The sequence below is a fragment of the Salvelinus fontinalis genome, chromosome 37, assembly GCF_029448725.1.
Source record: "Salvelinus fontinalis isolate EN_2023a chromosome 37, ASM2944872v1, whole genome shotgun sequence".
In the NCBI taxonomy this organism is placed as follows: domain Eukaryota; kingdom Metazoa; phylum Chordata; class Actinopteri; order Salmoniformes; family Salmonidae; genus Salvelinus; species Salvelinus fontinalis.
Window position 1 is genome coordinate 15,018,504 of NC_074701.1, and position 14,856 is coordinate 15,033,359.

The 14,856-nt window shown below is 43.8% G+C and overlaps 1 protein-coding gene across 2 annotated transcripts in view; it reads right to left on the reverse strand.

Annotated features, from left to right (window-relative positions):
• Positions 1-1,775: 1,775 nt before the first annotated feature.
• Positions 1,776-14,856, reverse strand: part of ubr2 (ubiquitin protein ligase E3 component n-recognin 2) — a 39,870-nt gene continuing 26,789 nt past the window's right edge. For both annotated transcript variants that reach the window (XM_055902067.1, XM_055902069.1), the window contains exons 33-46: positions 14,605-14,680; positions 14,291-14,439; positions 13,237-13,292; positions 13,030-13,126; positions 12,805-12,872; positions 11,856-11,991; positions 11,577-11,673; positions 11,264-11,394; positions 10,227-10,335; positions 10,007-10,063; positions 7,743-7,820; positions 4,828-4,998; positions 3,869-3,970; positions 1,776-3,651 (exon numbers count right to left, since the gene is read on the reverse strand). In XM_055902067.1, the coding sequence (XP_055758042.1) occupies positions 3,510-3,651; positions 3,869-3,970; positions 4,828-4,998; positions 7,743-7,820; positions 10,007-10,063; positions 10,227-10,335; positions 11,264-11,394; positions 11,577-11,673; positions 11,856-11,991; positions 12,805-12,872; positions 13,030-13,126; positions 13,237-13,292; positions 14,291-14,439; positions 14,605-14,680 (1,469 nt within the window). In that variant the 3' untranslated portion in view covers positions 1,776-3,509. The remainder of the gene's footprint in view (positions 3,652-3,868; positions 3,971-4,827; positions 4,999-7,742; positions 7,821-10,006; positions 10,064-10,226; positions 10,336-11,263; positions 11,395-11,576; positions 11,674-11,855; positions 11,992-12,804; positions 12,873-13,029; positions 13,127-13,236; positions 13,293-14,290; positions 14,440-14,604; positions 14,681-14,856) is intronic.

Sequence of the window (14,856 nt, forward strand, 5' to 3'; positions counted from 1 at the left end):
GATGAGATCCTCAGAGCCCTTGTGAGACCATTTGCTGACACATGCACATTTGTGGCCTGCTGAAGGTCATTTTGCAGGGCTCTGGTAGTGCTCCTCCTTGCACAAAGGCGGAGGTAGCGGTCCTGCTGCTGGGTTGTTGCCCTCCTACGGCCTCCTCCACATCTCCTGATGTACTGGCCTGTCTCCTGGTAGCGCCTCCATGCTCTGGACACTACGCTGACAGACACAGCAAACCTTCTTGCCACAGCTCGCATTGATGTGCCATCCTGGATGAACTGCACTACCTGAGCCACTTGTGTGGGTTGTAGACTCCGTCTCATGCTACCACTAGAGTGAGAGCACCGCCAGCATTCAAAAGTGACCAAAACATCAGCCAGGAAGCATAGGAACTGAGAAGTGGTCTGTGGTCACCACCTGCAGAATCACTCCTTTTTTGGGGGTGTCTTGCTAATTGCCTATAATTTCCACCTTTTGTCTATTCCATTTGCACAACAGCATGTGAAATTTATTGTCAATCAGTGTTGCTTCCTAAGCGGACAGTTTGATTTCACAGAAGTGTAATTGACTTGGAGTTACATTGTGTTGTTTAAATGTTCCCTTTATTTTTTTTAGCAGTGTATTTGGCTGTTTTCGCTACATAATATTTTGAAATAGTCCTTTTCAGTTCTAAAATTGTTCTGCTAAATGTGAACTCCCGTTTGTATGAGTTGGTAGCATAGCTAATGTAAACTCACGCCATTCCGTACATATGTGCGCAACCGTGACATTCAAACGAGCCTGCAAAGAAAACTAATGGGACTGTAGCGACTGTGTTGACTTCAAAATCTGGGGTATGAACAACGTTTCTATTCAAGCGTTGATCGACATGGTAATGGCTCTATAGTATTGGAGAAAAGTTGAAATAACGGACCCTCCATTACACCGTGACATGTCATGTAACGTACAGCACGCATAAATCTACTATTTCTGTCTTACAATCTCTCTCCACCAGGTGTAGCACTTCTCTCATCCTTTAAAAACAAGAAATGGACAGTGACGGGGGTATGGGGGGATACCTAGTCATATTTTGCGTCGTCACTGCAAGTGATCACGACTCTCAAAAAAACTGTTTACTTCTGAAGATCACTTTAGCACCGTCCTAAAAACACGATTCAAATTCGACACAAACCTTCAAATAGTTATGTAATCACACATTATATAAACTCTTCATAGTGTTTTATTTACATTTTAGAGGTAAGGTGATAAGTTGGACAGATCGAGTCAAAAAAGCGTTTAGGTCATGTCATGTATTTTGTTGGCAAGGGGAGAAAGTGTGCTTTACAATGGTATTGACATTACAGTTGATCTGGAAGTATTACGTTTTTGAGGCGTTAAAATAAGGTCAATTGTACGGACCAAGGCGATGTACAAAAGTGAGTGAGTTTACGTGTAGCCATCTAGAAATCAGTTGTGCTACTTATGTCTTGAAGCTGTTTTTAAATGTAATGCAGTTGATTGGTGAAGATGACATGAACATGTATTGGGGTTGACATCCATACAGCATTATACCCCAATAGTGTGTAATACACATATATACACAATAGCCTAAATGTATGAGGAGATTCTGAAACTTTCCCCCATGTGAGAACGCGTGAGTAGCGTTGCCAAGGCACTTCCATTGTTTTGGTCGAGTTTGATTGATCTCTCTACCGCATCTATTACCCCCCCCCCAGCCCTCCCATCATCATCTAGTGACTAATTCAAAGTACACCTCACAAATAGACAAGACTCGGGCATTCCTTTTCCTTTTTAATTAGGTATCATTTTACAATATAGTACAATGTACTCATTTATACAATAATTAACATATTAACAAGTCTGTGACATGAAAATAATGATGCAGCCTCGATATTGGGAGTGTGTTGAAGAATGGGGTTGTGGATGGTTACCATGAGAATATGCCAAAGGAGTGATAGGAGGAAGAATTATAGAGCGTCAGGTCCCAGCATCAGGGAGACCCTGCATCAGAGAGCAGTGTGTGTGTGTGTGTGTGTGTGTGTGTCGGTGTGTTCCTCTAAAGTGCCTGCGTGTGATTAACCTGTTAAGTTTCTGAGCTTAAGGATGATATTTCAGTCTACCTGTCATGTCACACACTGCTGCCCCCTCTGTAGGTGTGGTAATGGTACAGTCCAGAGACAACCTTATGATTAGGGATAGGACTACCTGACCTGACCAAAAACACAACTCTGGCCTTTACTTATAGACTAAAGCTAGGTCCAGAGTTGTTTTCCAGGTCAGGTCGTCAGGCAAGCCCACAGGCCCTACTTATGACAACTTCACAGTCCATACATGAAAAAAGGTTAAAGGGATATGTTCCTGCACTCTTCTCAGAGATCCAAAAAATGACAATACAAAAACAATTACCAAAACAAACAAACAAACCCCATCAATGCACAACATCCACGTCAGATAAAAAGTTAAAGAGAATACATGGCTCTCCAACCAACCACATATTACCACAAAAGGAAGAGACAGCCCTGCGGTAAAGGCTCATATCAGGTTTCCTTAAATATAGTGTTAAAAAACAAATAGTTGACAACGAACAGTCTGGACACATTCAAAATGCACAGAAACATAACCTGCAAAAAGATTTCACACGCACGCCAACATACACACGGACAAATTGAAAAACCAAAACACAGGCCCTCGGGAGTTACAACACGCAAACACTGGTGTGTTACTGCACTGTGTATTTGGGTGTCCATCAGACTGGAGAAAGTATTCAATGATTGCAGCGGGGGGGAGAATGTAACCCCCACACTGCAATGGGTCAGCAGTGGCTCTCACATAGCGTGTTGGGGTCAATCAATTTCAAGACGAATTGAAATTCTAATTCAAAGCTGAAAAGCACTATTTATTTTCAATTTGGATTTTTCGGCTCTTGAGTTCAAACTTAAATTCAAAAGAATTGAAATAGAATTGACCCTGATACTGTTAAGGGCACAATCTGACCTCACCTATCAGATGAGATTTTGGCCCAAACTCTGAAATGAGCAGTCACTGGCTGACAAAAGCAGGGATGAAAACCTTGTGCTTACTCAAAATGTTTAGTATCAAAGCAATCCAACACGGCAGCCATCTATCTACCTTAGAAATCATTTACATCCTATTTGAATAGGCAGAAATTAAATAACATTCCTATAAAGAAGTTATACTCTGGAATATTCATGTTGCACCCCCGACCCCGGTGGCCCGATGTGTCAGCTATATGCTTTATAATATATATATTTTATAATAAATCAGAAAGAAAATAGAGAGGAACACATTCTTTCCAGGGAGAAACAGCAAAAAGAAAAAGGAGAAAAACATACATCCACTCCCCGACAGAGGGGTTAGAGGGGGAGGAGCGAGAGAGGTGGGGCTCTGTTGCCATGTCCACCATACTGCTGCTCTCTCATGTGCAGAGTCCCCATGTTGGGAGAAGGGGTGTATCCGACTCTGGTGGGTGGGACCTATAGTAACCTATGACATCACAGGTGCTGCCAGTCGATACCCACCAGGGTCTGGTTGGCCTCCTGGGCGTGCCCTATTTCCTCTGTGACGCTGTGCTGGCGCCACAGCTTCTGGATCTTGCGGTAGCGCTGGCGGCACAGGTGCAATGGGTTCCCCCGCCTGGATAAACACAGAGATGCAAGGCTTTCAAACAGCGGAGCACAGCAACACACACTACTGGACACCTTTCAGCACAGATCAATAACATGTACAGCAGTGGGTCTCAAAGTTGCTTCTGGGGAATTCTAATGAGCGCTGGTGTCTCTTCCAACCATTTGAGAAGCCATTTTGAGAACCACTGCTGTAGTGTAATGAGTGAATGTGCAGTGTTGTTCACCTTAGGCCCTGGTCCGTCTCTCCATAGTCGTCCAGGTAAGGAGGAGCGTAGAAACAGCCCTTAGTTTTACCAGCCAGGAACAGAACCTGGCTCTCTCGCACTCTGTAACAGAAAGGATAGCATTATACTTGCACACTCTGAACGAATTCATAGTTTTTTTTGTCAAGTAACCATTTCTTTGTGCTTGGAGTGAAATGAAAATAGAGGTCTTTGACCACGCACACTAATGGTGGGCTTGGCCATCGAAAGAACAATATGCAGAAAAACACTCAACCCTACTGTAAAACATGGTGGGGGATCTTAGATGTGATTGGGCTATTTGGCTTCCACTGGTCCTGGGACTCTTGTTAAGGTCAACAGCATCATGACCTTTACCCAGTACCAGGACATTTTAGCCAAACACCTGGTTCCTCTGCCAGGAGGCTGAAACTTGGCCGCAAGTGGATCTTCCAGCAAGACAATAACCCAAAGCACACATCCAAATCCACAGATAAATGGTTAATTGACCACAAAATTAACATTTTGCAATGGCCATCTCAGTCTCCAGACTTGAACCCCATTGAAAACCTGTGGTTTGAATTGAACAGAGCAGACAGAAGGATATCAAGGATCTGGAAGGATTCTGTATGGAGGAATGGTCTCAGATCCCTCCCAATGTGTTCTCCAACTCAGAAAACATTGTAGAAAAAGGCTCAGTGTTGTTATCCTCGCCAGGGGAGGGTGCTAGAGTACTGAAAACGGGATCCAATCATCTTTCAGAGTTATTTTTTAGTATTACTTGTTAAAGAAATTCATTCTCTGAGCAAATGTATAAGTATACAATAACGTGTATATATTTTTGGGCATACAATATAGCTCAGTCTTATTTACTTTATACAGTCTTTTTCTGCTCATCTTTATCAAGGTATCCAATAATTCCAGACCCCACTGTATACAGGCGCACACACATGGGTCTGTACCTGAGGAAGATGCCTACTCCAGCTCCGCAGGCGAAGGTGTGCGCGGTGCAGGCTCCCACGTCCTCTCCATCTAGCTCTGTCTGGCAGCAGTAGCTCTGAGAACACAGCATGGAACCACACACCAGGCACAGGGTGGGAGCACGGGACTTATCCCCACCCGACTTAGGGCACCTGGGGCGAGAGCGAGGAGAGCATAAACACACAGTTGGGGCCAAATACACTACATGGCCAAAAGGTATGTAGATATCCACTCATTTTGAAGGGCTTCGGCTATTTCAGCCACACAGGTGTATAAAATCGAGCACACAGCCATTCAATCTCCATAGACAAAGATTGGCAGTAGAATGGCCTTACTGAAGAGCTCAGTGACTTTCAACGTGGCACAGTCATAGGATGCCACCTATCCGAACAGGTCAGTGAGTCAAATGTCTGCCCGGCTAGAGCTGTACCCGTCAACTGTAAGCGCCATTAATGTGAAGTGGAAATGTATAGGAGCAACAACAGCTCAGCCGCAAAGTGGTAGGCCACACAAGCTCATAGAATGGGACCACCGTGTGTTTTAGCGCACGGGAGAACTGTTTGTTGGAAGCTTCAAGAAATGGGTTTCCATGGCCGAGCAGCCGCACACAAGCCAAAGATCACCATGCGCAACGCCAAGTGTTGGTTGGAGTGTTGTAAAGCTCGCCGCCATTGGACTCTGGAGCGGTGGAAACGCGTTCTCTGGAGTGATGAATCACGATTCATTTACATTTTAGTCATTTAGCAGACACTCTTATCCAGTCACTGTACGCCAACTGTACACATTTGACTAATCTGTACCCCCGCACATTGACTCAGTACCAGTACCCCCTGTATATAGCCTCGATATTATTTATTGTGTTACTTTTTATTTTAATGTTTACTTTAGTTTATTTAGTAAATATTTCACAGTAAGGTCTACAGCTGTTGTATTCGGTGCATGTGAAATAAAATTTGACTTACAATAGTGAGAGTATACATTTTTGTATTCTTTCATACTGGTCTCCCATGGGAATCAAACCCACAACCCTGATGTTGCTCTGCCAACTGAGCCCCACCGGAGGACCAGATTCAGCATCTGGCAGTCCGACAGACGATTTTGGGTTTGGCGGATGCCAGGAGAACGCTACCTGCCCCAATGCATAGTGCCAACTGTAAAGTTTGGTGGATTAGGAAAAATGGTCTGGAGCTGCCCCCATGAACAAAGCGAGGTCCATATAGAAATGGTTTGTCGAGATCAGTGTGGAAGAACTTGACTGGCCTGCACAGAGCCCTGACTTAAACCCCATCAAACATCTTTGGGATGAATTGGAACGCCGACTGTGAGCCAGACCTAATCACCCAATGTCAGTGCCCGACCTCACTAATGCTCGCGGCTGAATGGAAGCAAATCCCCGCAGCAATGTTCCAACATTTAGTGGAAAGCCTTCCCATAAAAGTGGAGGATGTTACAGCAGCTAAGGGGGGACCAACTCCGTATTAATGCTCATGATATTGGAATGTGGAGGTTCAATGAGCAGATGTCCATGTCGTGTATATTGGCACCCTTGCACATTTCTTAAAGGCCCAATGCAGTCAAAATTCTGTTTTTGCTGTGTTTTATATCATGTTGTAAAACAGCTGATGAAACTAAACACTGTTTAATGAAATTATTACAGCAATGTATTTAAACATTACTAGGGCTGTCCCAAACTCAAACAAATCATCAGTGTTATTTTTATTTTTTTTACCGTTATTTTACCAGGTAAGTTGACTGAGAACACGTTCTCATTTGCAGCAACGACCTGGGGAATAGTTACAGGGGAGGGGAGGGGGATGAATGAGCCAATTGTAAACTGGGGATTATTAGGTGACCATGATGGTTTGAGGGCCAGATTGGGAATTTAGCCAGGACACCGGGGTTAACACCCCTACTCTTACGATAAGTGCCATGGGATCTTTAATGACCTCAGAGAGTCAGGACACCCGTTTAACGTCCCATGCGAAAGACGGCACCCTACACAGGGCAGTGTCCCCAATCACTGCCCTGGGGCATTGGGATATTTTTTTAGACCAGAAGAAAGAGTGCCTCCTACTGGCCCTCCAACACCACTTCCAGCAGCATCTGGTCTCCCATCCAGGGACTGACCAGGACCAACCCTGCTTAGCTTCAGAAGCAAGCCAGCAGTGGTATGCAGGGTGGTATGCTGCTGGCAAGGGGTTTGAGGGGTGCCTTCCACCAACTGCTGTTCTCAGCTCTCATAGGTTATGGAAGTGATTCAGATTGACGCATAGGGTGTGTCTATATAGGGAAAAATACACGTTTTAAATTAGATTGGTTTAAAGAACAGACAACAGTTGAGAGTTGTCTATTCTTTTGACCAATCTATTTAAAACGTGTATTTCCCGCCTGTATTTCACCCCTCAAACACTGATGATTTAGAGCAGTTTGCTGCTGAAGAGTGGGCCAAATTGCCAGTAGAAAAAGGTACAGCAAGCTCAATGATGGCCACAAGAAGCATTTGTCGGCAGTTATCTTGGCCAAAGGCTGTGCAACCAAATACTAGCACCAGGTTGCCAATCATTTTGTCCCTGCAATTTGTCTATTTTCTAAATGATTAATTGTAAACTTAAGTTTATAAAAAATGTAATTGGTTCTGCAATGTTGAAAATCCAATAAGGTGTGGAGACCTACAGTTTTCAATTTCAACTTACTTGAGAAGAAATAGGGAATTATTTAAGAAAAGTGCAATAGGTCCTATATATTTGACCACAACTGTATTAAACATTCACTCTAAAAGGTCTTCCATAGGACAGGAAGGAGAGCAATGACATCCAATTGCTCCCGATTGTAATTTTGCAAGGCTATGCTATGACATCTCTGATGCACCAATGACAGTTGTTCGCTGGGCACTCACGTGAAGCTGGATGCTTGGTTTATGAGGGCACTGTAGTCATCTGGGAGGTCAATCAGGCTGTTGGACTCCCGAGGGAAACTGAACAGAGGAAGAATTGGTCAGCCCTAGAGCTCTTAACATTATCAACAACAAATTCTGTACAGTTCTAAAAATAAAAAAAATAAAAAAATAAAAAAACTCGCCCACACCAGTGTTAATTTTGTCAACAATAACTATGACGAAAAATATTGGTCAACATATTTTTTCTGACGCTAACGAGACGCCATGAATGTGTTACGAGAATTCCTTGCGAGACTTAAGGACATTCAATTCGACATGAAGCTCCTATTCATCCGTTTTCTCCAATCATAAGCATGCATGCTTTTGCAGAATGTTTAATGCCATCCTCTCATTGGCATAAGTAACGTCTTTCAGGTGCGAGGTCTGGTTGAGCTGATCTGCTCTCCCACTCAGCTCCCGTGCGGTCACTTCAGTCACTCGTCAATCTTTTGATATGATACGCAGAACAATGTTAACTCTGTCTTACTTTCATGTAGGCTATTTTTGCATTGATCATGTCAACTATTTTCCTACGTGCTCTTTTACTCATCTGTCTTGTCGCGTTCCGCAAATACACGTGCAGTTTTTCCCCGATTGGACCTATGAATGCTACAGTATTCGCTGAATATTAGGAGTAAAGTAACATTTCTGGCAATGTTGGAAAGCTCAGATGTTCCCCTCTGTAAGGGAATCAGAGGCGTGGTCAATCCTCTGCAACTGGATCCTGGACTTCCTGATGGAACGCCCCCGGGTGGTGAGGGTAGGCAACAACACATCTGCAACGCTGACCCTCAACACGGGGGCCCCTCAGGAGTGCGTGCATATATCCCTATTCTGTACTCCCTGTTCAACCACGACTGTGTGGCCGTGCACGGCTCCAACACTACAATCAGCAAGACATTGAGGGAGAGTCCACGAGCGGATTGTGGACTACAGGAAAAGGCAGGCCGAACAGGTCCAAACAGACCAACACAGTCGTGAGGAGGGCACGACAACGCCTCTTTTCCCTCGGGAGGCTGAAAAGATTTGTCATAGGCCTGCAGATCTTCAAAAAGTTATACAGCTGCACCACAGAGTATCTTGACTGGCTGCATCACCACTTGGTATGGCAACTGCTTGGGTAGTGCGGACATCCCAGTACGTCACTGGGGCCGAGCTCCCTGCTATCGAGGACCTCTATAGCAGGCGGTGTCAGAGGAAGGCCCTAAACATTTTCAAAGACTCCAGCCACCCAAGTCACGTTTCTCTCTGCTACCACACGGCAAGTGGTACCGATGTACCAAATCTGGAACCAACAGGACCCTGAACAGCTTCTACACCCAAGCCATAAGCCTCCTAAATAGTTAACCAAATAGCTACTCAGAACAACTCATCACATACACTGCTGCTACTGTTTACTAGCCGCCACTTTATTCCTGGCAACAGTATTTGAACATATCTACCTTGTACCCCTGCACATCAACTCGGTACCGGTACTCCATGTATATAGCCAAGTTATCGTTACTCATTGCGTATCTATTTTTACATGTTTGACTTTTCTATTATTTCTCCATTTTCTTTCTCTGCACTGTTTTTTTACAAAGCATGTAAAGAATAACATTTTATTTTGATCTTCTCCTTGAGCATAAGCTGAAAATGGCAGGCGTCCAACATGTAGAAATCACTCTGCCATTTCCTGGTTACTTAAATTCTACACTGTTCACTCAATTTCAGTTTTTGTGAGAAAACAAGCACTTGAGAGTGTAGAGAATCACTGCACAATCTAAAATGTATTCAATAAATAAAAAGATCATATTTTCAGCTGTTTGAAGCTGGTGGATAAAACTAAAAGTAAAGACTCCAGGGCGAACCTCCACCATGTTGCCGGGATGCGGGGGAGGGGGGTGAGTGGTTATTCGCCTAGCTTCCTCAAGGGGAAGCAAAGTTAGCCATAATACCTTTAATGTGCATATTATGGAAGTAAAAAAAGGTCAATATTATTTATTTCATGAAATAAAATGCATAGACTAATATGCGACTAACATGACTGGCTAAAACTACACTAAAATTGTCTAGAGTTTTGGTTGACTGAAACTAATAAGTCTGACATGACAAATGTATTTTAGTCAAAGACTAAAACGAAAATAGCTGCCAAAATTAACACTGTACCACATATTATACCAATATCCAACCTAAGTAATCAGAGTCTTCAACCCATCATATCACAGTAAAATAGCAGCACTGACCTCACGAGAACGCCACCTCCCTGGAGGGTCTGTCGTACACCTGGGTGAGAGCACCACCTACAGGACAGGAGGACAAGATGCTAAATGAAATAAACTTTCCCCCATCAGTGTGACTATGACATACAGTACATCAATCAGTCATGCAGCTGGCACTTCTGAACCATTTACAGGATACAAGAGGAGAAAAGACAGGTTACTGGCGAGCGAAAGAGACTCTTACCCGTGCAGTAAGGGCTCTAGTAGCTCCTTTTGACTGTGGTAAAGCTGAAGCAGGTTGGAGGGCAGACTGAGGTATCCACACAGCACCTCCCACTGACCAGGACACAGAGCTAGAAGAGACACAGAGCGTGAACATCAACAGCATGGCTCCGTTTGGTACAGTGTACGTGTTCAAAGATCAGTAAGAGTGTAAAAGTGTGTGAGAGATACACACACTTGAATATAAGTGTAAGGCTGTGCCTATCATGGAATAACCACAATCACCGTTATAACTGTTCAAACTGCTAAATTAAAAGCACGCACTAATTGTCTCTCCTCTCTCCCCTCTCTGCTGCTGTAGCAGTGGCCCACTTGTGGTGTGTTGCCTAGCAACCGGAGTAAACAATCTATCACGCAGTGGTCATGCCTTTGGGTCACGCCTACAGACTTGGCTCTCGATTCAATCCATACAGCCGAAGTTCAGTGCAATAATAGCGCGATTGAAATTTAAAGGCACTGTTCCCGCATTCACAGGGAGACTCTTTTCATGGTAAATACTGCATGTCGGCTCAATCGGAAATTACATTTAAAATTCCAAGCGCGCTATAGTGCTGAACTTTGGCGATATGGATTGAATCGAGCCCTTAACGTTCGCGAACTTCGGTTTTTATAACATTGACGATTCACTTTTGCTTATAAAATGTCCCACACTCACCAAGCAGACAGTGGTGATTCAGGTCAGATTTCAGCATCTTTTTAACACCTTTACAAACCAGAGAATTATTCCTACTGTAGCTGGTACAGATAATACTGGCTACAGCGTCAAAGAGAGTGCATTTCTGAAGGAGAGTGTACGTTGGGAGGAAATGGAGACAGTTGGATATCTAGACAGATTATCATTCTTTTACACTACTGCCATTGCGTCAAATATTATTTCAAATGAAAGGATTGAAGGGTTATGGCAGCTCTTATTCACGGTCTTCACCCATAATCATTGGTTACACGATTATACAATTAGCGTGCCAGCCCTGTGTGTGTGCGTATCCATGTTGTAGTTACCATGCAGCTCTGGGGGCGTAGGAACCCCGTTAAGGTGGTGGAAGAAGAGTGCAGCTCCTCTCAGGTAGGGCAAGATGCCAGTCTTCACGCAACGCCACAGGTGCCAACCAGAGCCCACCTCAGGCAGGGAACTGTCACCACACACACACACACACATTAGAAAAATCACACAGCATGGTTCAAGCACAACGCGCGCATTACTGCGACAATACTGGGGGAAAAGCTGGCTGCTTGGTGGATAGGGTAGACGAGGGTGTAGTCTGGAGGGGGTTCACGGCAACGTGTCATAGCTACAGAGTCAGTGTCGCCTCACCTTCCCAGGTGTGTTCTGAGGGTGTTGTAGAGAGCACAAATGTCCTCCTCCTCTTCCCTCTCTGCTCCCCCACTCTCCTGCTCCATGGTCACCTCCTCTGTTGACACACAGGTTTCATGTTTGACAGCGGTTAACTTCGACGACTCGTAAGTACCCTCTCCTCAACTATCCAAAAGGTAAGATTTTAGCTGGGGTTGAGAGAGCTTTAATATGCATGCAGACACATTTCCACACACACACACGCACCCTGTCCAGGTGTAGGGTGCTCTCTCTCCTTACCTGGGCCTGACGTGAGCAGCATCTGGACCATGTGAGCCACAGTGATGAGGTGGAAAAAGTGCAACTGGACAGCGTCTACGCTCAGCCCTGAAGAGTCCTGGGAATGGACCGACCCGTAAGACAGCACCACACTCACCTGAGAGAGGGATAGGTATTGACTTAACACTTATACACAAAAATCACATTTTATTGCTCACATACACATATTTAGCAGATGTTATTGCGGGTGTAGCGAAATGCTTTTGTTCCTAGCTCCAACAGTGCAATAATATGTGACAATTTACAACGACACACACAAATCTAAAAATTAAATAATGGAATTAATATATAAATATCAGAACGAGCATTGTCAGAGTGGCATTGACTAAAATACAGTAGAATATAATACAGTATATACATATGAAATGAGTATAGCAGTATGTAAACATTATTAATGTTTTATGGTCAGACTCAACAATTGGTTCGCTTATGATCTGGGAGCCCAGAGATATGATATACCACTTGGCATGTATAGTACCAGTCAAAAGTTAGGACACGCCATAATATGGACTTGGTCTTTTACTAAATAGGGCCATCTTCAGTATACCACGCATACCTTGTCACAACACAACTGATTGGCTCAAACGCATTAAGGAAATAAATTCCGCAAACTAAACTAGGCACACCTGTTCTTTGAAATGCATTCCAGGTAACTACCCCATGAAGCTGGTTGAAATAATGCCATGAGTGTGCAAAGCTGTCATCAAGGCAAAGGGTGGCTACTTTGAAGAATCTAAAATATATTTTGATATGTTTAACACTTTTTTGGTTACTACATGATTCCACGTGTCTTCACTATTATTCTACAATGTAGAAAATATAAAATAGTAAAAATAAAGAAAAACCCTTGAATGAGTAGGTGTGTCCAAACTTTTGGCTGGTTCTGTATGTCTGATAGACGGGGACTCACCAGAAGGTGCAACATGTCTATGTCCAGGATACAGGGAGAGGTCTCCACCTGGGGGTCTGGAATCAATGCTACACAAAGCACACACCCCCCATCAATAAAACTATACAACTCAAATGCCTAGACCAAAAAAAAGCCTCAACATATGCAACATGTGAATTTGAATTCAGGCACTGAAAAGACCAGCCTACTGGCCCTGCAGATGCCCGTCGACCGTGTCTGTCCTACCTGCTACCAGTCTGATGTAGTGGCCCTGCACGGAGGGCTGAGAGGCTGCAGTCCAACACGCTGAGCCAAACCTGGCCAGGGAGCTCAGGCAGTCATCCTGCACACACAAACACTGATGTCAAATATGTCTCAGCACCTCTCCGCATAACACTACTTCCTAGAAGTCCAGTGACTCATAGGTTAGAAGGAGAGGTTGTCGTCGTTTACCTGTCTGCAAGGTAAACTTCCAAATAAAGGCTTCTCCTCGTCCACCAACAGTCGCTCTGCAAAATGAAAGAAGAAACATTGAACATCACAATGAGAGAAACAAATGTTGTGTTTGGACATCTGTGGACCATTCTCAGCAACATATTAATTGAACTGATTTGGCAGGCGAAAACCTGAGAAAAAAGTTTTCTATTGAATGCCTTTACAGTATCCATCGACTTAGGACTAAAATTGCACTTCCTATGCCTTCCACTAGATGTCAACAGTCTTTAGAAATTGTTTCAGACTTGTATTCTGAAAAATGAGGGAGTAAGACCAGTCTGAATGACTGGACCCTACAGAGTCACAGAGCTTTTTCATGCGCGCGACCGAGAGCTCGCCTTTCTTGTTTACCTTTTATATTGACGACGTTATTGTCCGGTTGAAATATTATCGATTATTTAGGCTAAAAACAACCTTAGGTATGATTATAAACATCGTTTGACATGTTTCTACGAACTTCACGGATACTATTTGGATTTTTCTTCTGCGTTTGAGCCTGTGGATTACTGAAGAAAACCCGAACAAAACTGAGGTTTTTGGATATAAAGAGAGACTTTAGAGCAAAACGAACATTTATTGAGTAAATGAATGTCTTCTGAGCGCAACCATATGAAGATCATCAAAGGTAAATGATTAATTTTATCTCCATTTCTGACTTGTGTAACTTCTACTTGGCTGGTTACTGTTTGTAATGATTTGTCTGCTGGGCGCTGTTCTCAGATAATCGCATGGTATGCTTTCGCCGTAAAGCCTTTTTGAAATTTGACACCGTGGTTGGATTAACAAGAAGTTAATCTTTAAATCTATGTATAACACTTGTATGTTTTATGAATTCTTATAATGAGTATTTCTGTTTTTGAAATTGGTGCTCTGCAATTTGACTGGATGTTGGCCAGGTGGGACGCTAGCGTACCTTAGTGAGGCCACGTACCTTAGTGAGGTCAAACTATGTTGGTTCTCGAATTCTTGTCAATCATCTTTGTTTTTCTGTCTGTGTGTGTGTGTGTATTACCGATAGACTGGATGGTGTAGGCACAGCTGCCCCAGCACATGATGGGCACGCGGGGGTCCTGCTCGTTGGGGTGCACCTTAAGGCCAACTTTGTAGGTCGCCGTCCCAAACGTCGTCAGCATCTCCTTTATGGTGCTGGAGTAAGGACTCCTGAAGAGACGGGTACGTGAACAACATCAAAATCAGAGGAAGCCAATCGAACTAACCCAAAGATGTCTTGGTTTACTCTTTAAGCCATTGTCAACTGCCCGGAGCCCAAAAAGTATCTTTCTCTCATAAAATGGGTTACAGTGTCAGTCATGAGCAGTCACTTACATGGGCGTGTAGTCTATTCTAAAACTCTCAGGGGCAGGGCACCCCTCTTCTACCATCTCTTCAACAGCGTCAACACCTACACACACACACACACACACACACACAGGTTAGTGACATAACGTGAACGCATAGACACATTCTGTCGTATATCACCTCAGAAACACTTTCATCTCAATGCTGATATACAGTGACCTCTAATGTGTTACGTTGAACGTATGAATGTGTCGTGCGATGATGAGAATGATCTGCGCG